Source organism: Lepidochelys kempii, chromosome 6 (genome assembly GCF_965140285.1).
Source record: "Lepidochelys kempii isolate rLepKem1 chromosome 6, rLepKem1.hap1, whole genome shotgun sequence".
In the NCBI taxonomy this organism is placed as follows: Eukaryota; Metazoa; Chordata; order Testudines; family Cheloniidae; genus Lepidochelys; species Lepidochelys kempii.
In genome coordinates, this window is record NC_136385.1 from 41675282 (window position 1) to 41700340 (window position 25059).

A 25059-nucleotide genomic window follows, 5' to 3' on the forward strand; every position below is an offset into this window, starting at 1 on the left:
CCTACCCACCTCTCCTGCCTCAAGAATTTTAATATTGATTATCCTTGTAATTTTATACAGGCCTCGTGTCAAAAATAAATAGGTCGATTAAAGCTATGGTGCAGTATATATTCCATGATGCTGTCTCATAGTTGCTACCTTGTCTGAACGTGTTGTTTCTATTATGAATTATTATATTTTGTGACTGGAGCGGATTCTAGATATGCCCAAAGGATCTTTTTCATATCTTAATACTTTTATATTTTGCATACCATCTTGTGTGTTGAACAAATCATCATGTATATTTCAGGTATATATACAGTATATGAAATTTGCAAGGCGGGCAGAAGGCATCAAATCTGGAAGAATGATATTTAAGAAAGCGAGAGAGGATGCCCGGACTCGCCATCATGTCTATGTTACGGCAGCTTTGATGGAGTATTACTGTAGTAAGGTAAACTCAGACATATTCTTTGGGATTAATGGAGTGTTAATAGTTGTGCTGCTTTTTGAATCTAATAGCGCTATTTTAACATTTGCAGGACAAGTCAGTGGCCTTCAAGATTTTTGAGTTGGGACTGAAGAAATATGGAGACATTCCAGAATATGTACTGGCATACATTGACTATTTGTCTCACCTTAATGGTAAGCTTTGGGAACTGGGAGGGCTACTAATGAAACATTAACCTTCACTATCCGAGTTTGGCTTCAGTCCAAGTTGTTTGCATACTGGTTTGAATTCTTTCCTACGGGGCACTAATCTTCTTCACAAAAGCTCTGTGATTTTGTGCCATTTTCTGCACAGTGAAGATCCAGAAATGAAGTGACACTGAGATCCCATTTTGTCTCATCACTATACAGAGTGGGCTTTCCAAGTCCTTAAGTACTTTGCACTGTGGCAGTTTCACTGCATCTGTAGTTGACAATGGAAAACATATTAGGAAAATCTAACTCCTTGGGCACAAAGATTCATAGGGGGTTAAAAAGTCTGTCTGCAGACTCAACAACAGTGATGGATTGATCCTTTCCTGTAGTGACTGCGGAATTCTGACCTTTCACAAGTACAAATAAAATTCATTCCCCAACAGTTGATGGGAAAAGCAAAATTCAAATTAGTATTGTGAATTAACTGACAACTTAGAATTGGTGTTTCCTTAGCAGGGGGCTATGGCTGTCAAAGGCTATTGATAGGAGGGGCATACAGTGCTCCAAGGATACAAAGCCATACACGTGCAAGGGGAGAGGGCGTGTATGCAGTGTCAGTGTACCTGTTGTGGGGCTAGCAGCAGGGCAATGCCACTGCAGGACTCATTAGTGTGGGAGTTAATGGAATAGACAAGAAACTGGAGCTGTCTGAAGCAAAGGTGTGGGGTTGCAGGGGAGGCTGTGTGTGTAGCTGCTGTGGTGTTTCACAGATTCAGAAAAGAGTAGGGAGAGTGGCTTGTCCTAACTCCCTAGTCTCCTTCCCTGCCCAGCCATGCTTTCTAAAGATTCATCAGATCCCCAAACCGCTGAGCTCACATGGAGGGGCTTCCACAGCGGTGGGTGGTGTTACTTATCCATCCACACATACTGGCCCATTTGGGCCTATGCTTGCACCACTTTCCTTTCCCTACACTGGCATTTAAATGATACAATGTAACCCTTAGTTATTATCTAATAGCTCAATTAGCACGCTTCATTTATTTTATCTCTTTAAGAGAGATTTTGAAGAGGGGGCATACTTGAAACAAGGGGACGTTTGTACAAAAATCCAGTTCCCTAACATCCCTCTGAGAAAATGGGTATTTGTGTAAATTCTCATAAGAGCAGATGTAGAGAGGGGAAAAAACAAAGGCTTTGTGACATCACATACCAGTGAACAGAGTTGGCTGGCTGAGCCTGCTCACTTAGAGATTTTTCTGAACAAAGGTAATATTAGTGCTAAAGAGCTTCACACTAAATATTTTTGAAAATAGCTCCCCCTTTTTTGTTGTTGTGACTATCTGGCTGGCACAGGGGGATTTTAGGGAAATCAGATGAATAGATAAGAATTTACTCTGCACCATTACACACAGTATCAGCTGGAACTTCACCAGCCGGACAGGATAGCATCACAGCAATAGGTGGTGGTGGGTGTCACAGTTACTGGACTATCTGCACCCCGACCCCTTGCTGGTCTCAAAGTGCACCCCGTCAGCTGTCAGGCCTTGAGTCTTTACCTCTTTCGGGGTGGAATCCCACTCTTGGCCCAGGGTCTGGGCTACAGTGCTCTGCAATCAATCATGCTTATTCCAGCAAGACCACGTGGGTTCAGTACCTGAAGTTTCTTCCCTTCAGGAGTCTGTGGCCAGTGGTGCAAACAGTAATCAGACAACCTTTTTTAAACCAAAGCATTGTTTGATTTTAACAGTAGAAATAAAGCATAGCATAAGAGAAAAAGGATTCTAAAACAGTAGGTCTATATGCATCTTTTTCTTACCTAGAGGCATGCCATCTCTACAGAGACTCTAGCCAGGCCTGAACCTCTTGGTCTGGGTGTCAGTCGTTTTCCCCGTTTGATGGGGTGTCCTTTTAAAACTAGTTTAGTTTTTTGTTCTCCTGAGTTCAGACTTGGACCTTGCTGCCCACAACCAGTTTGGGTAACTCTGTAGGCAGTCAGAGAGAGACCATCAAAGCAAAGGGCTCCTGCATTGTACCTTGCTGGGCAGATGGATGGTTATCTCAAGCCATTGTCCTGTTTCCTGCTTGTTTTTCCAACAGCCTGGTATTAAACTAAGCCAACATATTCAGACCGTGAAAAACCCAATAACCAGGTCACAATACACTATTCATATGTTACAGAACAACTCCATTTCCACCACAGTAAGTACCTATAAAATATTGAGAGGTCCATGCAGGAGACTTTTGCATTTCCTGATACCACCGCAATAGGATTGACTTGCATATTGATACAGCTGTAACTGTGTATTTAGGTTTATTGAATCCTATTTATTGAAAATAAAATAAAGTCAGAGTATCATATCATTGGAACGAGCTTTTATTTTTCACTTTAAAGACAAATTTCTCTGAGTAGAAGCAGATTTGGAACTGGATTTAATGTTTATACTTTTTAATTGTTATATATTTTTATTTTTTTAGAGGACAATAATACAAGAGTTTTGTTTGAACGTGTTTTAACATCAGGAAGCCTCCCACCTGAGAAATCTGGGTAAGTTTGTCAAATTATTTTGTTTTTCTATCCTTGAAAACCCTCCTTTAAAGCTTAGACGTCACAAACTAACTAGAAGAATTGCTGCAGGTGTACTCTCCCTCATAATCCCACCTAAAGGAAAGGGCATAGAATTCACCCCTTGGACTACAGAAGCTGCTCAGCACAGCATTGGTGACGACATAGGACAAAAACCTCCTGCACTGTAAATATACAACACTTTCTTTAGCCAGTGGTACTGCTGATCACAATATTGTTCCCTGCCATTTTGGGAAAGGAAGGGAAAAACTGTGGGGAATAATGCAAGCCCATGAGAGAAGGTGAGATGGGAACTGATGGGAGGTGGACTTTCCAAGGAGTACAAAAAGCAGAGAAATAACTACAGTGCAAAAGGATCGTAGATGAGCTTGCAGCCCTTTCCCATCTGGTCCCTAACCCTGTCAGCCATGCTCCCACCATCTCCTCTATTAAACACAGTTCTTCCAACAAGACTACAAACCCTGGTGCTCCCCACAGGGAAATGTCCACAAGCGTTACATTACAAGACCTATGCATCATAGTCAAATGTTCCACTGCTCTGCTCATTCATGCCCCAGTTTGTTGCTTCCAATCCTCTGAGAAAGAAGAATTTTTATCCACATTTCAAAGAAGGTATAGAGTTTAGAAGCCAAATTCTCCTCAAAGGTGGGTTGTGAAGCTCAAATGAAAGTTGAATTAAGCCCAGATATACGTGCTCAGATCCCTTCTTACCAAGCTGTGTGGGATTTTCTGCAAAGAAATTGGGATTTACCATTGTGCAGAACACGGGCCATTGGTTGCTCGCTCTCTCTCTTTCTCTCGCTGCCCTCCACACTACTGCCGTGGTGTTGATTGTATATAGTTTGTAAAATGCTATAAGGTCTATTGGAGAGAAAGGTGTCATAAAAATGAGAGAGATTATTAGGAGCATAGTATTAGTGTTACCTATTATGCATGCACATAAAATAGATACTTGAAGAAATAATGTCTTCAAATGGTAATGTCCATGCTTCCAAATCCCTTTTATTGACATTTGTCATCTTGTGTATCTTTACAAGTAGGAGGGATTCAGCATAGCTTTCCCCCCAAACAATCATTCATTCCCTTTATCTTTTTCCTTTCGCAGAGAAATCTGGGCCCGGTTTTTAGCTTTTGAAAGTAACATTGGTGATCTAGCTAGTATACTTAAAGTGGAAAAACGGAGGTTTACAGCCTTCAAAGAAGAATACGAGGGTAAAGAAACAGCTCTGCTGGTAGATAGGTACAAGTTCATGGATTTGTACCCTTGCTCTGCAAGTGAACTTAAAGCTCTTGGTTACAAGGTAGGTAGCTAAGAAAATTTAATTTTGTGATTAGTTCTTTTGAGATCTGGTGCAATCCTGTAACACTGTCTCACCTCATCTTAAAGTTTTCCTTGACAGACAAGAAAAAATAAAAACGGGAACATTTTTTATTAGGGTTTTACTCTTCTAATTTTTTAGCCTGATCCTGCCCCCAGTGGAAGTTTTGTCACTGAGTTTCAAATAAAGCAAGATTGGGCTGTTATTTCCATAGACTCCTTTTAATTTTTAGTTGTTTTAGCTGGGCCCAGATCTGATCTAGAATGGAGTTAAAAGCATCGGGGTCTAATTTATCCCTGATTTAACTCCAAGTTAAACCAGGAATTAATGTAGTTCACAGCCTTTTTGTTAAGTCCTTCACCTGCAAAGTTATTGGGTGGCAAAGTGAAAACTTCAAGAGGTCCCAGGCTGCTGGCTCTTTGAGAACCAGGCATTAACTATTGGGGGGAGAGAACACGACTAACAGATACAACTCTGCCTAAATTAATATTTCAGTTTTTGCCTCCCATCAATGAAACAACAGATACAACTCTGCCTAAATTAATATTTCAGTTTTTGCCTCCCATCAATGAAAAGTTGGTGCAGTAATGCCTTTGCCCTTTGCAGTAATGCCTTTGTAGTACCCAAATCCTCAATGCAGGCTTAATTCTGAGCTCCTTACTCAAGCAAAATTCCTGCTGAAGTCAATGGGCATTTAAAAGCAGGCATTCCTCTGCTAAAAAAACTTAAAAACGACAACTATCGGAGCAATGAGCCCAATTGCTGTTCAGTCAGTAGCAAAACTCCCATTGACTTTGATGGACTGAACATGATATTAAGCAGGAGGGCTGAGAAAATCTGCCTGTCCTAGGTGGATTTGACACTTCCTTTATTTAATAACAACCATACTTCTGTTAGTGCTGAGAGCCTCAGGCATGTCAGTCACGATTTAATAGAATGTGTTAAGTGCTTATATCTGATCTGTGATACTGGCAGTTCTCACGTCTGTTAAGCTCTAGGAATGTTTTAACCACTAGTTTAGTTTTTTCTGGGTGTATTTTTTTTCTGATGTTTTAATTTTTTGCGATATGTAAAGTTTTGGGAAAACAATAATTGAGGGATAAGACTAGAAGGTTTTTGTGTTCAATGTGAAATAGGTAAACAAGTGTGAGAGCAATAAGAGCTTGTCTGCTGGAAAGGTTGTTTTGTTTCCCACTTCTGCTAAGAGGAAGGACACTGGAATCACATCTCTCAGAAAGGGTGCTTCAGAGTCACTTGTTGTTTTCCAAAATTGTTTATAAAGAACCTGATCATGCGAGCCTGCTTCATGTGAGTACTCCTTATGAGAACTAGCTTATTGGCTTCAATCAAACTGCTCACATATGGAGGACTGGGCCTAACCAAACATTGATTACAAATAATCATGGTTGGTGGAAGCAGGGCTGGTGTTCAGGCTTTGAGTTTGTGGACTCATACTTTAAAAACAAAATTAAAAAAACCCCACACATTATTAAAACATAAAATGTTTATAAATACACACAATATATGACACAACCACATGTTTTAAATGGTGCAAGTATCAATGCCTTTAATTAAGGTTGCTTAAAATTTTCCATTTTAGGATACTGTTTTCAGTATTCTATAATTTTGCTAAATTTCTGCTGCGCTGAAATTTCCAATGCTGGGTGCAGGCCTCATGCTGACTTTGGTTTTTGTTTTTTTGGTGAAGTTTCAGCTAAAATGGTTCAGCTCTTTCCACAAATGAGATGTTTAGGAAAGACCGAAATAAAGGTAACGGTGATGGAGTAGCATTGTATATCAATGATGAGGTAGAATGTAAAGAAATAAGAAGCAATGGAATGGATAAGACAGAGTCCGTCTGGGCAAAAATCACATTGAGGAAGAAAACTATTAGAGCCTCCCCTGTGATAGTGCTTGGGGTGTGCTATAGACCGCCAGGATCTAATTTGGATATGGATAGAGTCCTTTTTAATGTTTTTAATAAAGTAAATACTAATGGAAACTGCATGATCATGGGAGACTTTAACGTCCCAGATATAGACTGGAGGACGAGTGCTAGTAATAATAATAGGGCTCAGATTTTCCTAGATGCGATAGCTGATGGATTCCTTCATCAAGTAGTTGCTGAACTGACTAGAGGGGATGCTATTTTAGATTTGGTTTTGGTGAGTAGTGAGGACCTCATAGAAGAAATGGTTGTAGGGGATAATCTTGGTTCAAGTGATCATGAGCTAATTCAGTTCAAACTGAACGGAAGGATTAACAAAAATAAATCTGCAACTAGGGTTTTTGATTTCAAAAGGGCTGACTTTCAAAAATTAAGAAAATTAGTTAAGGAAGTGGATTGGACTGAAGAACTTATGGATCTAAAGGTAGAGGAGGCCTGGGATTACTTTTAATCAAAGCTGCAGAAGCTATCGGAAGCCTGCATCCCAAGAAAGAGGAAAAAATTCATAGGCAGGAGTTGTAGACCAAGCTGGATGAGCAAGCATCTCAGAGAGGTGATTAAGAAAAAGTAGAAAGCATACAGGGAGTGGAAGATGGGAGAGATCAGCAAGGAAAGCTACCTTATTGAGGTCAGAACATGTAGGGATAAAGTGAGACAGGCTAAAAGTCAAGTAGAGTTGGACCTTGCAAAGGGAATTAAAACCAACAGTAAAAGGTTCTATAGCCATATAAATAAGAAGAAAACAAAGAAAGAAGAAGTGGGACTGCTAAACACAGGATGGAGTGAGGTTAAGGATAATCTAGGCATGGCCCAATATCTAAACAAATACTTTGCCTCGAGTTTTAATAAGGCTAAAGAGGATCTTGGGGATAATGGTAGCATGACAAATGGGAATGGAGGTAGATGCGAAACTCAAACAGCTTAATGGGACAAAATGGGGGGGCCCAGATAATCTTCATCCAAGAATATTAAGGGAATTGGCACCCGAAATTGCAAGCCCATTAGCAAGAATTTTTAATGAATCTCTAAACTCAGCAATTCTCCAATCATACGGTACAACCCCTAACACAGTTCCTATTTTTAAGAAAGGTAAAAAAAAGTGATCTGGGTAACTACAGACCTGTTAGTTTGACATCTATATAGTATGCAAGGTCTTGGAAAAAATTTTGAAGGAGAAAGTAGTTAAGGACATTGAAGTCAATGGTAAATGGGACAAAATAGAACATGGTTTTACAAAAGGTAGATCGTGCCAAACCAACCTGATCTCCTTCTTTGAGAAAGTAACAGATTTTTTAGACAAAGGAAACGCAGTGGATCTAATTTACCTAGATTTCAGTAAGGCATTTGATACCGTGCCACATGGGGAATTATTAGTTAAATTGGAAAAGATGGGGATCAATATGAAAATTGAAAGGTGGATAAGGAATTGGTTAAAAGGGGAGACTACAACGGGTCCTACTGAAAGGTGAACTGTCAGGCTGGAGGGAGGTTACCAGTGGAGTTCCTCAAGGATCGGTTTTGGGACCAATCTTATTTAATCTTTTTATTACTGACCTCAGCACAAAAAGTGGGAGTGTGCTAATAAAGTTTGCGGATGATACAAAGCTGGGAGGTATTGCCAATTTAGAGAAGGACTGGGATATCATACAGGAGGATCTGGATGACTTTGTAAACTGGAGTAATAGTAATAGGATGAAATTTAATAGTGAGAAGTGTAAGGTTAGGCATTTAGGGATTAATAACAAGAATTTTAGTTGTAAGCTGGGGCCGCATCAATTAGAAGTAACGGAGGAGGAGAAGAACCTTGGAGTATTGGTTGATCATAGGATGACTATAAGCTGCCAATGTGATATGGCCGTGAAAAAAGCTAATGTGGTCTTGGGATGCATCAGGAGAGGTATTTCCAGTAGAGATAAGGAGGTGTTAGTACCGTTATACAAGGCACTAGTGAGATCTCACTTGGAATACTGTGCGCAGTTCTGGTCTCCCATGTTTAAGAAGAATGAATTCAAACCGGAACGGGTACAGAGGGGGGCTACTAGGATGATCCGAGGAATGGAAAACTTGTCTTATGAAAGCAGACTCAAGGAGCCTGGCTTGTTTAGCCTAACTAAAAGAAGGTTGAGGGGAGATATGATTGCTCTCTCTAAATATATCAGAAGGATAAATACCGGAGAGGGAGAGGAATTATTTAAGCTCAGTACCAATGTAGACACAAGAACAAATGGATATAAACTGGCCATCAGGAAGTTTACTCCTCTGATGGTTAGAAATCTTCGTCTAATTTCAAGTCTAAAGTTTTGGAATAGCCTTCCAAGGGAAGCAGTGGGGGCAAAAGATCTATCTGGCTTTAAGATTAAACTCGATAAGTTTATGGAGGACATGGTATGAGGGGATAACATGATTTTGGTAATTAATTGATCTTTAAATATTCAAGGTAAATAGGCCTAATGGCCTGTGCTGGGATGGGATCCAAGTTACCCAGGAAAGAATTTTCTGTAGTATCTGGCTGGTGAATCTTGCCCATATGCTCAGGGTTCAGCTGATCGCCATATCTGGGGTCGGGAAGGAATTTTCCTCCAGCTCAGATTGGAAGAGGCTCTGGAGGTTTTTCGCCTTCCTCTGTAGCATGGGGCACGGGTCACTTGCTGGAGGATTCTCTGCTCCTTGAAGTCTTTAAACCATGATTTGAGGACTTCAGTAGCTCAGACAAAGGTGAGAGGTTTTTCGCAGGAGTGGGTGGGTGAGATTCTGCGGCCTGCGTTGTGCAGAAGGTCAGACTAGATCATAATGGTCCCTTCTGACCTTAGTATCTATGAATCTGAGAGAGAAAATGTTTTGCAGATGCAAGATGAACCATTATAAGTCAGGTTTAAACATATATAAAAGTGTGTCCACACAGTGATTATCAGTTTAACTGTTTTTAAACCCATTTAAGTTAAGCTGGTACAACTTATATTTAGACAAGCCCTAAGTCATTGTACAGTGCCTAGAACAATGGAGCCTGATCTCAGCTGGGGCCTCAAGGCACAACTATAATACATATAAGTCATAGTCTAAATATAGGATCCAGGAACCTCCTAAGGCACCCAAGTTTGAATAGATTGAACAAATGTCTTCAGAAAGCATTAGAAAAAGTGTAGCTGAGATTGTCATTCTATCATTAATTCCTACTATGATATTGTTTTGTGTAAATTAAAACATGAAATTACTAAATTCCCTGGTTCAGTGCTCTCTAATTTCTGTTTTCAGGATGTCTCACGTGCCAAGTTAGCAACCATAATTCCAGACCCTGTGGTGGCTCCTTCTATTGTGCCTGTTCTAAAAGATGAAGTGGACAGAAAACCTGAATACCCAAAACCAGACACACAGCAGATGATTCCATTTCAGCCAAGACATTTAGCACGTAAGTCGAGAGTTTAGTCATGTTAAGGTTGGAGACTTCGTTCAGGGGCCTGTTACTGTCCCCCTAACTCACATCAAGCCATCCCATTGAATTTAATGGGGATACTCATGAAGGCCCCTGTTCAGAAAAGCACCGACTTAATTTTAGGCATCTGCTTAAATCCCATTGGGACTTCAAAAGAATTTACGCACATCTAAAGTTAAGTTGGTTCTTAAGTGCTTTGCTGGATTGGGATAGGCATAAGTCTTTGCTGAACAGACTAAGGTAAGCATGAGAAAGGGTAGCAGAAGCCTCAGGGCTACCATGCTGTAGGTTGTTTTATAGGATTCAGATAGCTGAAGACAATGACAAAATGTACTTCTGCCAATTATTCATTTGTGTCAGATAGAAGAGCTCTAAAGCTTGAATTACTCTGCCGTTCCCATTTGATTTATACTGTTCTTTTCCTCAATAGCTCCAGGTTTGCATCCTGTGCCAGGTGGTGTATTTCCAGTCCCACCAGCTGCTGTAGTTTTAATGAAACTCCTCCCACCACCTGTGTGTTTTCAGGTTTGTTTCAATAATTAAATATTCCACAGGCTTCACAACTGGTACATACACTCCAGTAGAGTGCTTTAACGAATGAATTATATATACTGTGCTACTTAATGCTTCCAGTAATGTGTAAGTATTTCCCAGTCAGTCATCTAAATTCTTCTCCAATAACAGGGCCCTTTTGTGCAAGTGGATGAACTCATGGAGATTTTTCGAAGATGCAAAATGCCAGAAAGTAAGTTTTTCTCCATTTTTATTCTGTGTCCTTGAAGTAGCAACATGGCAGTGCATGGTGAGTGTGGGGATAGCTGTATATCCTCTTACACAAGAAATATGCCTAGCAGTCTGTACTGAGATTACGCTGCTGCCCTTTGATTATTTGAGATTTCCCTGTAATAAAGAAATGAGAATTATTGGGTCAGTATATTTCTCTGATTCATTATTGTTTCTATTAGGGCTGCTGTAAAATTCTACAACTTTCCCATTATCATTTCCTGAGGTGAATGGTTCATAACTCAGCTAATAAAAGCCCCTCAGGCCTGAACCTAGGCATACACCTTTTCATTCCCCAAGTACACATTTCACAAACTTAAGAGGCATTGGCCATTTTAGAGTATGCATTAGCCATTCAGAATGGGGCTGTCTAATCAACAAGAGATCTGAATGGGTCAAGAGTCTCTTTAGGGGTCTGGTCCCCTAATGCTTATAGTAGAACATGACACAATAGGGCTGCTGTGAGATCTAATGTGCAACTTTCTCAGTATCTTCACCCTATATTGGAGCAAGTGACCAGACCTGAAACTAAAACTTAAGTCTTGCTTGTTACAGGAGAAAGTCACCTTAGGCAAGGATACTAAAGATGTTGTTTTCCATTTTGGACATCAGTTTCCACCTGAGATGTTTTCTGAAAGTAGCATGCAGCCAAAGTGACTCAAAAGTCAAAGCAGTACATTTCACTTGACTTTTCCCTGAAGATGTTTTCCCATGCAGTATAGTTTCTAGCCCACTCATTATTTTTGTTGCAAGATTGACGTCCAGTGAGATGACTTAGATTTTGAGAATTCCCTAAATGGAGAAGGTGCCTTGTTGTTTTAAAGTAAAGTAATTTTTTAAATGACAGTATCCTGGACTCTCAAATGTTTGTAAGGAGTAAAATGGCAGAATTCTTCATTGTCCAAAGTGCAGTGGATCTAATCAGTGGCTTAAATGAACTCTTTTTTCATGTCCTTGTTAAATTCGAGTCAAGCACCATCTTACAGAAACATTGAGACACTGAGAAACGTGGAAGGAATGCCGTGTTAGGAAGTTTCTGAAATGTAACATTTCAAAGCTAAAACGTCCTGCTTTCGCAAACTAAGCTACACCACTCACTGTGAGTTCTATTCCCCCTTTGGCAACACACTTTAACAGCAGCATATCCTTTGTCAGAGGCAGTAGTAGGAAATCCTGACTCTCATGTGATGTCAAAGGGTGACACATTTCTGTTCTGTTTTTAGCAGTGCGTCTCAGTACACCTGCATAGTGTCCAGGGCAGCTTAATAACTTGCTGACTTGTTTTGCTTATCAAGGAAAACCCAGTTTGTTTCTGAAGCCAATTAATCTTTCTTGTTCCAAAGCTGTTGATGAAGCTGTAAGAATAATTACTGGAGGCCTGCCTGAATTAACTGTGGAAGGCAATGGACCTGTGGAAAATAATACCATGTTCAATAAAGCTGTCAAGAGACCAAATGAAGATTCTGATGATGAAGAGGAGAAGGGATCTGTGGTTCCTCCTGTACATGACATATACAGAGCACGACAGCAAAAGCGAATCCGATGAAACAGGTTCCAAATCGGACTGTAAAAGACTTGTATGAAGAGATTTTTTTGCCTCTTATGTCAAATGTTTAAAAAGGGACAACCGTTTTTAACAAACATCTCCACCATGAGGTTTTGTTACTGTGGTGCCTCTTTATACTGTATGGTTCTTGATGAGCAGAGTCTTAGAAAGTGCTCTAAACAAAATTAGGTTTTTCAAGAATAGCACAAAATGTCTGAACTGCATTTTGTTCCTCTTCAAGTGTGTTAACATCTACCACTTGAAGTTTTGGGGGGGGCTTTCAACAGTTTTATTTTAAAAACTGGATGGCTTATAATTGTGAAGCATTTTTAATTCACAGTTCCTGGAAAACAGTTGTTCTCAGTTTGCTCATGTAGTGTCCTGCCTTATTGTTTGTTTTTATTTATGGCAGAATGTATGGAATCTGTTTTGTAGTTTTAAAATGGAAAACACATTCCATTAAAATAAAGATATCAATAACTTCATGCCTCATTTGGATTTTATGTATACATTCTTACATCAATCAAACAAAGCAGCCTCCCAAGAGATGTTCAGCTAAACATATTGGTTGGGAGGTAAATTCCTTATGTTTTCAGAGTTCTACTCCCTGCTCCCTCCCCAAAATGTTGGAAGATAGTACATTTCCTCATTCCAAAGTAAGTTAAAATGAAAAAACTGATCGTGCTGTGTTGTCAGTTCAGTATACAGAGTGTGCATCTGATGAAATTTCCAGAAGCACTGTTAGTCCTGCATTAATTTTATCCACAGTTACAGTCTTTACTTTACAGGCAAAAACAAGCTATTAAACATTAAGTGTTTGTTTTGTTTTTTTAAATCACTGCAGTCTTTTTCAAATAAGTTAATGGTGCATGGTTCTTTTAGAAGCAAATTCTGGGTAATTGTACATCTTAGATTGCATTTAAAAACTTGCACCTTAATATTAAACATTGCACTTAGAGCATTATTTTTTCTCCAGATTATACAGGCTCTTACTACATAAGACAAACTTAAATTCCAACCATTGATGTGGAGAACTGTAGTTTAGGGGTGCCAGTGAGATTTGAAGAGGTGGACGTACTCAGCCAGTAAAGTGTATTCTTCACATTGTGCAAGTTGAATTTGCAGTAGGAATTGCTTAGTAACCTGCAAAAGCATAATTTCATTTGACAGGAGAGAAGGTAAAGTGTAGAGGGGGATATTTACAGAGGTAGCCCCTGATCTGTTTGGCACAGAATCCTAGAATGGGGAGCAAATGTGGTTGTGTGAAGCAGCACAAAGAAGTTGAATCAGGTTCTAGTTGCTGGCTTGAGTGCTTACATTGCCACACTTATCTGAACTTATTTTTTATCAGAAGATTTTTCAGTTTAGCTTGTCATCGATCAATCAGAACACCTGGGGAAAGTAACCAAAATGTGACACAGTAACATTTAAAAAAAAAGTTTAGTAGTAAGTAACAAATGCCCAAAATAAACATAACACAGCAGCAACTTACACTATCTGCAAGACTGACAAAGCCCAAACATGGAGTCACTGGTTCTTGGTTAATGCAGTACCCCACACTCAACCAAATGTGCCTGCTGCCCAGCTAGCTTTTACAGAAAATGTCAATAAAGCTTTAGGAACAAAACACAATATTGAGAAAAACAGGACTTACTGTACTGACCAATGAGCAGCATGCCCTGGTGTGTGTTGGGAACAGTAAGCAGGAGCTGGCACTTGTGGCCATCTGGACTTTGCAGCTTTGGGGGTGATGATCTCCTACATTAAGCACGTACACATTTATCCAGACAATTTGGTATTTGACTATTGCTTATCCATACAGTGAATCACCCATCCTGACATTGTACTTATTGCAGCATTTACTCAATGGATGCTAAGCACATGCAGTCTCTGCTCATGAGCGATTGTTTCTATAGGCTTGTTTTAGCATTAAGCTTGTGGGTGGGTTTCTAAGTAAGCAGTTATCACAGTGATAAATGTAGTAAGAAAGCCAGAACAGATTCAATGTATTTTTAAACAAAGCTGGTAGGGGAAAGCACTCTTCCACTGCAATCAAGTAGTTTTTCTGGGAGCTACTAAAGTTGAAGTCTGGAACTTTGTGCAGGATTTCCCAAACACTTAGGGTACGTCTACACTACCCATCAGATCAGTGGGTAGTGATTGATCTATCAGGGATAGATTTATCACATCTAGTGTAGACATGATAAATTCCCCAATTGCTCTGCCATCAACTCCTGTACTCCACCGCTGCGAGAGGCAGAGTCAACAGGGAAGCGGCAGCAGTTGACCCCGTGCCGTGAGGACACGAGGTAAGTCAACCTAAGATACACAACTTCAGCTAAGAGAATAGCATAGCTGAAGTCAACGTATCTTAGGTCAATTCCTCCTCTCCCCTCCTCCCCCCCCACACACAGTGTAGACCAGGCCTTCTATAGCACAACATAAATAAAGCTCACCCACAAAAGCCATATGGGGCTGAGAGGGAATGGTGCCAGTCACCACTCATCTGCTATGTTTATTCCTCACTTAACCACCCAGATCTGAAAATCTTTGGTGTAGGTGTCTAAGTAGTTTTATTTTCAGGAGTGCTGAGCACACAAGAACCAGGTTTGAAAATGTTAGCCTTAATCCTCAATTTCACATCATATCAGCTCATGACCCTTACTTCTCATTTTGGCATCAGTCTCTGGCTTGTTCCTACCTTGAAATTACCCTCAAACCTTTTGAGTGATTAAGTAGCCTGAAGTTTGGGAGCTTTCACTGAACTTGAATCTACTTGAAACTGGGCTAGAAATTGTGCTGATGACCTGAGAACTAGGATGTACAGAGGAGTGTGAAAATGAAAACAAAAATTCAATTTAAAAAAACAAATCTTGAACAGTTCAGCTATGTCCCTCCTCCCTATCCCATACCACTGCACCCATATCAAACAAAAATGGATGTAGTGGTACTAGCAAAAGGTACTGATCACTTTGTAGGTTGTATCCTTTTCCCCAGCACTGTTATTTTTAAGATTGTAAATCACTGCATTTATGGACAATATGGGCACTGCTGAAATATAAACAAAGAGCAGCAATTTAGGACCTGTACACTTAGATCCCATTAACAAGAATATCACAAGCAGAGTAGTTTGTTTTCTAACCATCTCCCACAGGAATTGTTCAGGTGAAAACCAAAACATAGGTTACACAAAAAGGTAATATTGGGAGCTGCAACAGCATTTGGGCTATTATAATTCAAGAGCACCAGCTGCTGTAATAGGTTTAAAGCATCCACTGCTAATACACAAAAGAGTTAAGATCACACTGACACTAAGCAAAGGTATAGAGAAATGTAGTACCAAGGCTTGAGGACAAGAGCAAGAAATGCTTCTCTCTAATAGCCCTCAGTAACTTCTATATATAGAAAGTATAGAGTTTGAAGGCCAGAGTCATCTAGTCCGTATTCTTGCATATCGCAGGCCACCAATACCTGCACACTAAACCCAAAGACCGAAATTAGGCCAAAGTATTACAACACAGAGAAGACTAGACTATTATGTGCCACAGACAGAGAACAAAGGGACTGAGGCACATCAGTGAGACAGAGAGTAGAATAGAACATAGACAATCCAAACAATAGTGCTAGACAAACTTTTGAGCTTAAGCTACTTATTTTCAATTTACTAAAGAATGTTCAAAATATATATTTTCAGGAGTTCAGCCAAAAGAACCATCCAACAAAGAAAAATGGTTTTCTAATATTGTCATTAGTTTTGTAATCATAAAAATGAGGTAAGCTTTGTTTCAACCGAAGTTTGAGATTGATTTAATACGCCAATGTGGGGACACATCAAGCAAGTAAAGCTACTGTTATTTTATTCCATCTTCCCCATAGAGCAGGAAACTGTTAGAGCTGTACATCTGATCTCAATTCAAGCCCTAGGAACTACTGAAATTTCAAAATGCAAAGGGAAGTGTAAGCATTAGAATAAGTACTCCAGGGTACCTCCCTTCCTATCACCATCATGTTAGACTGGTTGACTAGTCTGTCACATTCATTATTTTATTAATCAATAGTTTCAAAAGAGGCCACCTTTTAAATTCTTCATTTTAGAATACAGTAAATATTCTATTTTTGTCATAGCACACCCCCACCCCACTGCCCCAAAACTCTTAGGACAAGGTACCAGCCTATCATTTATTAACATGAGCTCCTTTCATCTTATATTACCTGAGATGCTAAGAACTTTGGCAACCATTTCTTACCCAAAACTGGATGGGCTCTATCAGCTGAAGAAAGTTTCAATTTTGCTTTTAACTGTCCTAAACCTTATATTTACTTCCAAGAAAAGTTTAAATTTCAATATTTTATGAATTACTAAGATCAGAAATCCTTCAGAGTGCATTTAGAGGACATCTTGCTAGTTATCTTCTCAATCTAAAATATTTCAAGAGTTCAAGAACATCTGTAAAAAGTGAAAAAGCATCTAAAACACTAAATATTTTCCCATGACTTTAAATAGTTCATTTCCTACTATACCTTTTAAAGTCACTGCTTAAAATATTAAGGAATTCTTGGTATGTTTCAATTTCAGTGATATTTCTGAAACTATGAGCATGTACAATTGTCTCCTAAGCCACACAGTCTTAGGGGAAAAAAATGAGGAAATTTCCTCAAGCCTGAAATTCAATGCACAAGTCTTTATCCATCTTCTGAAAATGTTTACTTTAGTATTTCACATAAAAAGGAGTAAACTACCAGCAAACGAAAGGCAAGAAATGCCACTCTTTTCAAAACATTTCTTGGCCCATCTGAAAGTTTTACAGAGAAATTCAGCTGCAATCTTATAGACTGTCACCCTTGTAACACTGTACATAGAAGAAGAGCATTATTTGATAACCAGAAAATTCACTACAAAATATAATTATATCATGTTTTTGGTAACTTATTTGCAGAGAGAGACCAAAAATTGCCATAGAAAAAATGTGATTAGCAGAAAGACTAGTAGCCTTATATTATTACAATAAAATGCAATGTTTGGACCTGCTCTTAACTACCATTATTCAAGTTTCTTACATCTCAAATTTTAAACTATTTCTTCAGTTGTTAAAATAGGATTTCAGAAGGCCAAATCACTCAGTATGGAACAGACCTTGGCTAATCTTCTCTAGATGAACGCACACACTAACTTCATGGTAAATTGGAGAGTTAGAATGCTACAAAAAGCCCCCCACAAAATCAGCAATTTAAAAATGCAGTCTGTTTGTACAATTGTTTAGTCTTATCTAACATCTGCTCAAGTAGCAAAAACTACAGCCATAAAATTAACAAACATATCCTCAGCATGAATACTTGTGCTAAAAATTAATCTATTTACCATTTAATTCAAAGCACCTATTCCAACTTGTACATAATTTTCCCCTTCAGAATCAGTGCTATTGAGTTACAGTAATAAAACTATGTTTTAATGGAATGCCATTTTCCAAAGCCAAGTTAATTGCAATTTTGTTAGCAGACAAAATTAACACTATCTAGATAACATACAAACTGGTATGATTCTTCTGACTACCCTAACAATTGGGATTCTTCCTTATTCAGTAGTTTGCTGAGGATCACATCATAGTAAGGGCTAAACACCATCTTGTTATAGTTGACAAGGCGAACGTACTTGACAGCAATTTCTTCCATCTCTCTTTGAATAGGCCCTAATCCCCCAGGAATAGCAGGAAATGATTTCTGATGACCAGAAGCCAGATAGCTCTCCAAAAATTCCTGAATTCGTGAATCTGGGGAAAAAAAAACGACCAATGTACTTTTAAATACAAAACAACAATGCATGTGATCTTCCTCCATGGTGCACTACCAAAAAAAACCCAAACCCACATTAAAAAGAATTGGTGAGAACACCCTGTGTTATGTACTTCAATCCAGAGACTCCTCTGAGCATAGACTCCCAACATTATGTTTTACTGTCCAAAAAGATCGTTTAAATAATCATCACTTCAGGCAGTACACTTGGTGATGCAGGCAGTGGGGCAGTTCAGTGAAGATCCAAGTTTAGGAATAGATCACTTCTACAGCTGGAACTTGGGCAACTACATTTGAAAATTCTGACCTGATTTTCGGAGTTGTTGAGCTGCCCAAGAGGTCAAGGTAAGGCACTCAACTTTGTCTAGTGGCTCACCATACATCAGAAGCAAGTGTTATTAAATAAATAAATAAATCATACAAAACAGGTTATTCAATGGGTTTACTAGTAGCAAAAGTAAAAAGCATGCTTGAGAACACTGCATATACACTCCAAGATTACCTATCAATTTGCATATAGTGTTGTCAGAATTTCCCAATGTCTGGATCTGTCCTTTAAGCACAATCTCTTTCTCAGTTGTCAATGGCATGAATCCATGTTGGGAAAGACAGCTACTAACTTCAGCACAGAGCTTCTCACCAACAGTAGCCAAAGATTCACTCAGATTAAAGGAGCTAGAGAGAACACAAAGGAGTAAACCATTCCTTAAGGATTGTTGCTTAGTCATTTATTTTGACTCTTTACGATCAGTCCAATTATATTGATTTGATCTGCCTATATATAAACAAAACACTTGTTCCTCTCACCACCACTGTCTATGGCAGTCATCCTAAACCTACAGGTGTCTGCACGTATGTACAGAACAAACAATTTTGTGAAGGATGGAGGGAGACTGGTCCAAGCTATGAAGCTTGGTTAATTGCCAACATGAAGCTGTGGACTTGGCAGAAGACTTCACATGAAAGACAGTAATGACAACAAATGAATTGTTTGCCACAGGAATGTCAGATGGGGAGGAAAGGAATAAGGTGGTTAATTTCCTTAGGAAAAACTGCTAGCTTTGTATACTTGTGTGAGCGAAAGCCCTCCATTCTAATTGCTTGTCCCTTCTATCCTCTCCTAAGTTTCTTGAAGTCAAGAGAGTAAGAGAAGCCCATGCAATCAATACTCACTAGGATCACAACAAAATTAAGCCACTGAACACCACTTCCACTATTGAACATAGCATAGGTGAGAGATGCTAGGTAGGAGTCATTCAGATACTCACGGAAGGTGCATTCCCGTCAACAACACCTTTATAATGGTTTTGATTTTGTCAGCAAACCCTGGCAGATTGGAAAGCACTGCACCTGCTACATTGAACATGACCAGGAGGATAGCACCCGTCAAGGTGAGCTGTTCCAGCTCCAGCTGCATTTCCTGAAAGCGGGTGTGGTCCATTAACAATGTCTGCAAAGACAGAGTAAAATCAAAATACTGGGATAACAAAGTATAGTGAAGATGAAATTATGAGGCCAGGTAACATAATGAAGATTATTCTGAAAACTGAATTCCGTTAGTACACTGACTTCAAAATTGTATCAGTATTCCATTCATCTGAAGGGTGGGCCAATGGCACCAACGCCACACTGAGTAAAATCTGTAAGCAGCAACTTTGGAAGCCCAGAGAGGAAACATTCTCCATTTGCTTCTCCTACAAGATTTCCCAATTTGCTCCTCAAACCAGATTCCCAGATAGCAGTATAATTCAATGGCACTGTTAATATATAGCAAAAAGATGCAATACTCAGAAAACAGTCCTCTTCAAATTAAAAGCTTTTACTATGGTTAAAGTTAGATAATTACTAGAGATTCCTCTCTCTAGGACCCTTCAAGGGATTGGTGTTGCAGTGGGATAGTGCACCAGTCTTTTATTTCCAACACCTAATTACACAATCAGTCTAGTCAAATATGGTCCATTTAATCTGATATTTTCCCTCTAATGGTGGACAGTGCAACAAATCCACAATGAACAATTATAGAATAACCTTCCTATGGGAGAAATCTTTCTACACTGGTTAGTTAGTGGCTGGTTTATGGACTGAAGATGTTTGGATCCATTATATGCTTTTTACCCTAAGGCAGACCCAAGGTTAAGTCTCAGTAAAGGTCTCATCTTAGTGCTCAGAGGACATTTGTTTCCATCCCAAATACCACCATTTACGTTTATTAAAACTCAGCATGATAGGCAGTTTGCGCTCCAGAAGTGGAGTATCAGGGATTAGTAGGTGAGAACCAAGGTGATTTAACAGAGCTGTGTTGGTAAACTTGCACAATGCCTGGGGCTTCACTATCTAATGTTTTCAGTCCCGCACTTTCATGAGCACTAATTCAATTCACAAAAAGAAGAGTGTTTTTTAAAAATGCTGACGTTTCAACTTTGAATTACTCCGCTTCTATTACAGATGGATTTGTTTCAAGACAAACGAATAAAAATATTCTCCTTTTGAGATAAAAAGTTAAAAAACTTATTGGGTTACTACATTCAAAATAAAGCATGAGAGTTATCAATTAATGGATCACATTACACCAATCATAATTTATAGTGAACAATGTAAACTTTTGTAGATCAGTTGTGAATGTTAGTTTTCTGAAGTCTCTCACACGTCCCTCCCTCTCAAAACAGAGTTATAGGGAAATACATTAGATGGTTCATAAGATACAAGTAATAACCACCATAAAGGGGAAAGATTTTGTAGAGAGTTCATCCTGGGTGGGCAAACAGCTGTTTGATTACTTAACTCGATGTCAGTTCTTGACATGTCATATCCCTTATGCTTCTCCTCCTCCAAACTGAATACAATGGTCAAAGTTAATGGAATCTCTCTCTCTAGGTTTACAGTGGTACAACAGAATCTAGCTGCACTGCTTCTACAATAACCTGAAGGTTGTCAATCTAGTTTAAATTCAGAGGTTTGGGTTCAGAATCTTCCCAGCAATGAACTAGCTGTCCAGGTCTTAAATATAAGAAGGTAAGAGACAATTGATTAAAGATATCAAGACAGAAAGACAATTCTTCTACTGCGAAATCCTAAACCCTGAGATTTATGCTATGAGCCTCCTACACAAAGAGATAGTTAAACGGAGACATATTGCATGCATAAAACCAGACATTAGTAATCAAAACATCTGCTCAGTCATGCAGGAAGAACTCTTAGCATCTTTTTTCTTTACAGTTGCTGCAACTCACATAACATAATGCAGTTTATGAACCACTGTAGTGAGAGACCATGTGACAGTGTTTGAGAGTGATATATACATACATAACCCACAGAAAATTACAAAATCATACACAGAAAATTCATAATGGAACTCCCTAAAGGATCACCTATTAAAGAAGTAACCTGAGAAAAAGAATACATTATGATTTGTATTACAGTAGCATCAAGGGGTCCCACTGAGATTGGAACACTCCTGTGCTGGGCACTGTGCAAAGTATTAGACTATCCCGGTCCTGAAGAGTTTACAGTCTAAATAGATAAGACAGAAAAATGGTGGGAGGGAAATGAAAGGCCCAGAAAAGGAAATGACTCGTGCAGTGACACAGAGCCAGGAACAGAACCAAATCGCCAGATTCCCAGTCCAGTGCTCTATACCAGAGATGGCCAACCCGTGGCTCCGGAGCCACATGCGGCTCTTCAGACATTAATATGCAGCTCCTTGTATAGGCACTGACCCTGGGGCTGGAGCTACAGGCGCCAACTTTCCAGTGTGCCGGGGGGTGCTCACTGCTCAACCCGTGGCTCTGCCACAGGCCCTGCCCCCACTCCAGCCCTTTCCGCCCCGAGCCTGCCATGCCCTAACTCCTCCCCCTGCCCACCTCCCAAGCCTCCTGCACGCCATGAAACAGCTAATCGGGAGGTGCAGGGAGGAGCTGATCGACAGGGCTGCCTGTGGGCAGGAGGCGCTGAGAGCGGGACTGCTGACGTATTACTGTGGCTCTTTGGCAATGTACATTGGTAAATTCTGGTTTCTTCTCAGGCTCAGGTTGGCCACCCCTCCTCTATACAGTAGATTACACTCCCTCACCTTCAGTTAAACTTCAGTTTTGAAGAAAAATAAAATTCAGAATGTTGTTATCCTATTAAAAGAGTTGCAAGAGTTCCAGTTAAATCCTAAATCTTTTAGTATTTTATGTCAAGAACAAGGTTATAGATCCAAATTATTTCTGCTTTTTCACCAAACACTGTGTAGAAAATTAAATAAAAGAAGCTACATCTTCTCTTAAATACCTACTTCTGGGAAAGGCCTGTGCACATGATCCCACTTAAGCAGCTTTAGATAGGCCCAATTCTGTACAGCAGCAGGACACAATACAGGAACTCCACTAGCTGCAGCACCAACACCCGGGGAAGGTGGATTTTTACACCTCAAATTGGCAAGATCATCTGATGCTTCTTGCAGCCAGTTGGTGACAAAGTCTAGAGAATCTGAAAGAAAGCAGTTTGGTAAAAATCTTACTTTCAGGAGTTATCTTTTTTCCCCCCATGAATAGTTTTCAAATACCACCACTACTAGGCTCTCCTAATACCCATGGTGCTAGTTACTGAGATGCATTTTATTTACTTTATGATTCAGAACTTCTGGAGGACACCAACGCAGATTGAACACAGAGAACCTTGTGGATGGAAACCACAAATTAATCTGGCAGTACTACAGACTAGCATGTTGATGCTGATTTATAGTGCCATATATTACATGGATATCCCGGGTCTGGGTTTGTTTTAAATGCAGAATTGTTGTACCAGTAAATTTCTTGAATTGAAGCCTACGGACCAGAGGTATCTCTATTTGCATCATGGAGCAATGTAACAAAATACTTATTTTGGTGGATTGTTTTGCGTTTGTGACACCAACATGCAAAGGCACATAATTCAGAAGAGGGGAAAAAAAAGTCATACTTGGCTGTTTCTCAAAAATCCTCTGAAACTTCTCTCTTTCGTATTCAACAGATTGTTGCATTAAATGCGGCCTAATGCTACTGACAGCAAAGTTAGCCATGTCCATTTTCATTAAGTTTAATACAGAGAAAATTGCTCTGAAAAAAAAAAAAGAAGAAAAAGAAAAAGAAAAGAAAGATGTCATTTTTTCAAGCAGGATTGCACATGTTTAAAATGTACAGCTTGCAAGATTTACTTAGCATAGATTGTCCAAGGAAATGAGCTATTAAGAACACTAAAAAAGCATGATAAGTATTGACATGGAGCTTGAAGTGTTGGGAGAGATTGCCAGGGTAACGAAGCTTGCTCGCCTGTAAAGAAACTTCTAAGAATGTACTAGAGTCCTTTTCACAGATCAGTTCTCTTGGGACATGTGTCACCACATGCTGAATTTAGGAAAGACTTAGTTCTCAGCCTAACACAAGGCTTATCGCTATACATGTGTATACTCGGACCTCTGTCAACCTGTGCATGTATACTCTGCGAGGGAGCTAAATAAAAGTGAAAAGGTCATGGAAGAAATTAACTCCAATGTCTACTTAGGTGTAAACATTTCCATTTAAAAAAAGAAAAAAAAGATGTTCTCCTCTAAGGAAATCCTTACTATTGGAGACTACAAAGTTAGGAAATGCCTTAGTCAGGCAAGACACACAAATGGCTCAATACGCTACTGATGACAGTTAACAAAATTCCCTAAAACTGTTGATAACTTGCACAATTTATTTAAATGAGATAGTAACAAAACAGAAAATGGCATCTGACATATCCAGGCCCTATATGCTTTCCACTTTTAAACACCTGTAATACATTCTTTTATTACATATGAGAAAGGAGGTGGAGGGGGAGAGATGAGGGAGGAATTGTCTGAAGAAGACCGTAAAGCTGAGTGAACGTTATTTTCTAATTTATTTAATGTATCAGCAGAAAGGAAAGTGAACAAGGAATTCATGCTTTTTCTTAAGACGGTCTCCCAGTATCCAGGGAAAGATCCTCTCACCTAAATATGGCATTTCAGAAAATGATTGTTTCCAATTACACAAAGGTACAAACAAATACCTTCAGTCCACCAGAACCAAAAGGGTCCTTGCTAATAGCTGCTGGAATTTTCTTCTTTATAATTTCCCCCCTCTGCTTGCTTTATATTTTTCCAGAAAGAAATTTTTGCTAGCAGACTTTATATGCTACCAGCATGCACAGATAAAATTTGGATCTTTAACAAGGATCTACAAGCAAATTTGAAATAAGTGACCCACAGTCTGATTCCTTGCAATTCCTTAACATCATTCCAGTACCTGAATAGTGGGACTATTTCATGAATGTCTTTCAGTTTCTTAATTTCCTCATCTCTAACTGGAGCACAAAGGGTCCCCATCATTCCAATGATGAATTGTGCCAGCTTAGAAATATCCAGGGCCCCATTCACTGCCTCCTGCTTTATCAGATCTAGATCCAGAACTTCAGTAATCTGATTTCTTAATCTAGTATGACCAGGCAATAAGAAAGATAGAAGAGTCTGAAAGAAAACAAATTTTCATTTTGTTAGTTTTTCACAACAAACATTATTGTTTCACCATCTTACAAAGGAACTGAATAATGGTCTGAATTAACAACCAAATTCATACTGGATTTCTATGGCAGATGACATCTTAATAGTTGTTCAAAACATAGGGTCACAAAAATTACACGATATATTTTTTAAATCATAGTTTTCCTGCATTCTGTACAGTATTAGTGTTATTCAGATTGTAAACTCTTTGGAACAGGGAGGGTTTTTTCAGTGGTGGGAGGAAGGGCACACATGTATGCAGCGCAAAACCTAGCCTCTGATTATTTGTGCTTCATTAGCACCTGTCACATTTTGCTACTGCAATCTCAGAATTATTAAAGTAACATAACCTGCAACCTTCCCTTCATCTAACATGACTCGGCATTTCTTGCTTTCACATTGGATTACTTTTCCCCCCATATATGCATGCAGCTTATAGATAAAGTTATTGTCTAGACTTCTACAGAGCACTTTACACACAGTTGTTATACAGCGATGGCATACAGTTT

At 39.2% G+C, this 25059-nt stretch overlaps 2 protein-coding genes across 17 annotated transcripts in view; one reads left to right on the forward strand and one right to left on the reverse strand.

Moving 5' to 3' along the window:
• CSTF3 (cleavage stimulation factor subunit 3) overlaps nucleotides 1-12719 on the forward strand; it is a 136670-nt gene extending 123951 nt beyond the window's left edge. For all 4 annotated transcript variants that reach the window (XM_073347707.2, XM_073347709.2, XM_073347710.2 and 1 more), the window contains 8 exons: nucleotides 290-433; nucleotides 522-624; nucleotides 3100-3169; nucleotides 4314-4509; nucleotides 9728-9881; nucleotides 10336-10430; nucleotides 10590-10650; nucleotides 12032-12719. In XM_073347707.2, the coding sequence (XP_073203808.1) occupies nucleotides 290-433; nucleotides 522-624; nucleotides 3100-3169; nucleotides 4314-4509; nucleotides 9728-9881; nucleotides 10336-10430; nucleotides 10590-10650; nucleotides 12032-12234 (1026 nt within the window). In that variant the 3' untranslated portion in view covers nucleotides 12235-12719. The remainder of the gene's footprint in view (nucleotides 1-289; nucleotides 434-521; nucleotides 625-3099; nucleotides 3170-4313; nucleotides 4510-9727; nucleotides 9882-10335; nucleotides 10431-10589; nucleotides 10651-12031) is intronic.
• Nucleotides 3081-25059, reverse strand: part of TCP11L1 (t-complex 11 like 1) — a 32524-nt gene continuing 10545 nt past the window's right edge. For 6 of the 13 annotated variants that reach the window (XM_078853231.1, XM_078853229.1, XM_078853227.1 and 3 more), the window contains 7 exons: nucleotides 24297-24517; nucleotides 22966-23102; nucleotides 22301-22494; nucleotides 19293-19474; nucleotides 18527-18699; nucleotides 17885-18002; nucleotides 10587-13992 (listed from right to left, as the gene is read on the reverse strand). In XM_078853231.1, coding sequence (XP_078709357.1) covers nucleotides 13839-13992; nucleotides 17885-18002; nucleotides 18527-18699; nucleotides 19293-19474; nucleotides 22301-22494; nucleotides 22966-23102; nucleotides 24297-24517 — 1179 coding nt within the window. In that variant the 3' untranslated portion in view covers nucleotides 10587-13838. Of the gene's footprint in view, nucleotides 4070-6067; nucleotides 9297-10586; nucleotides 13993-17205; nucleotides 18003-18526; nucleotides 18700-19292; nucleotides 19475-22300; nucleotides 22495-22965; nucleotides 23103-24296; nucleotides 24518-25059 lie in introns of those variants that run through there. The other 7 variants (XR_012159363.2, XM_078853233.1, XM_073347721.2 and 4 more) reach the window with 7 other exon arrangements.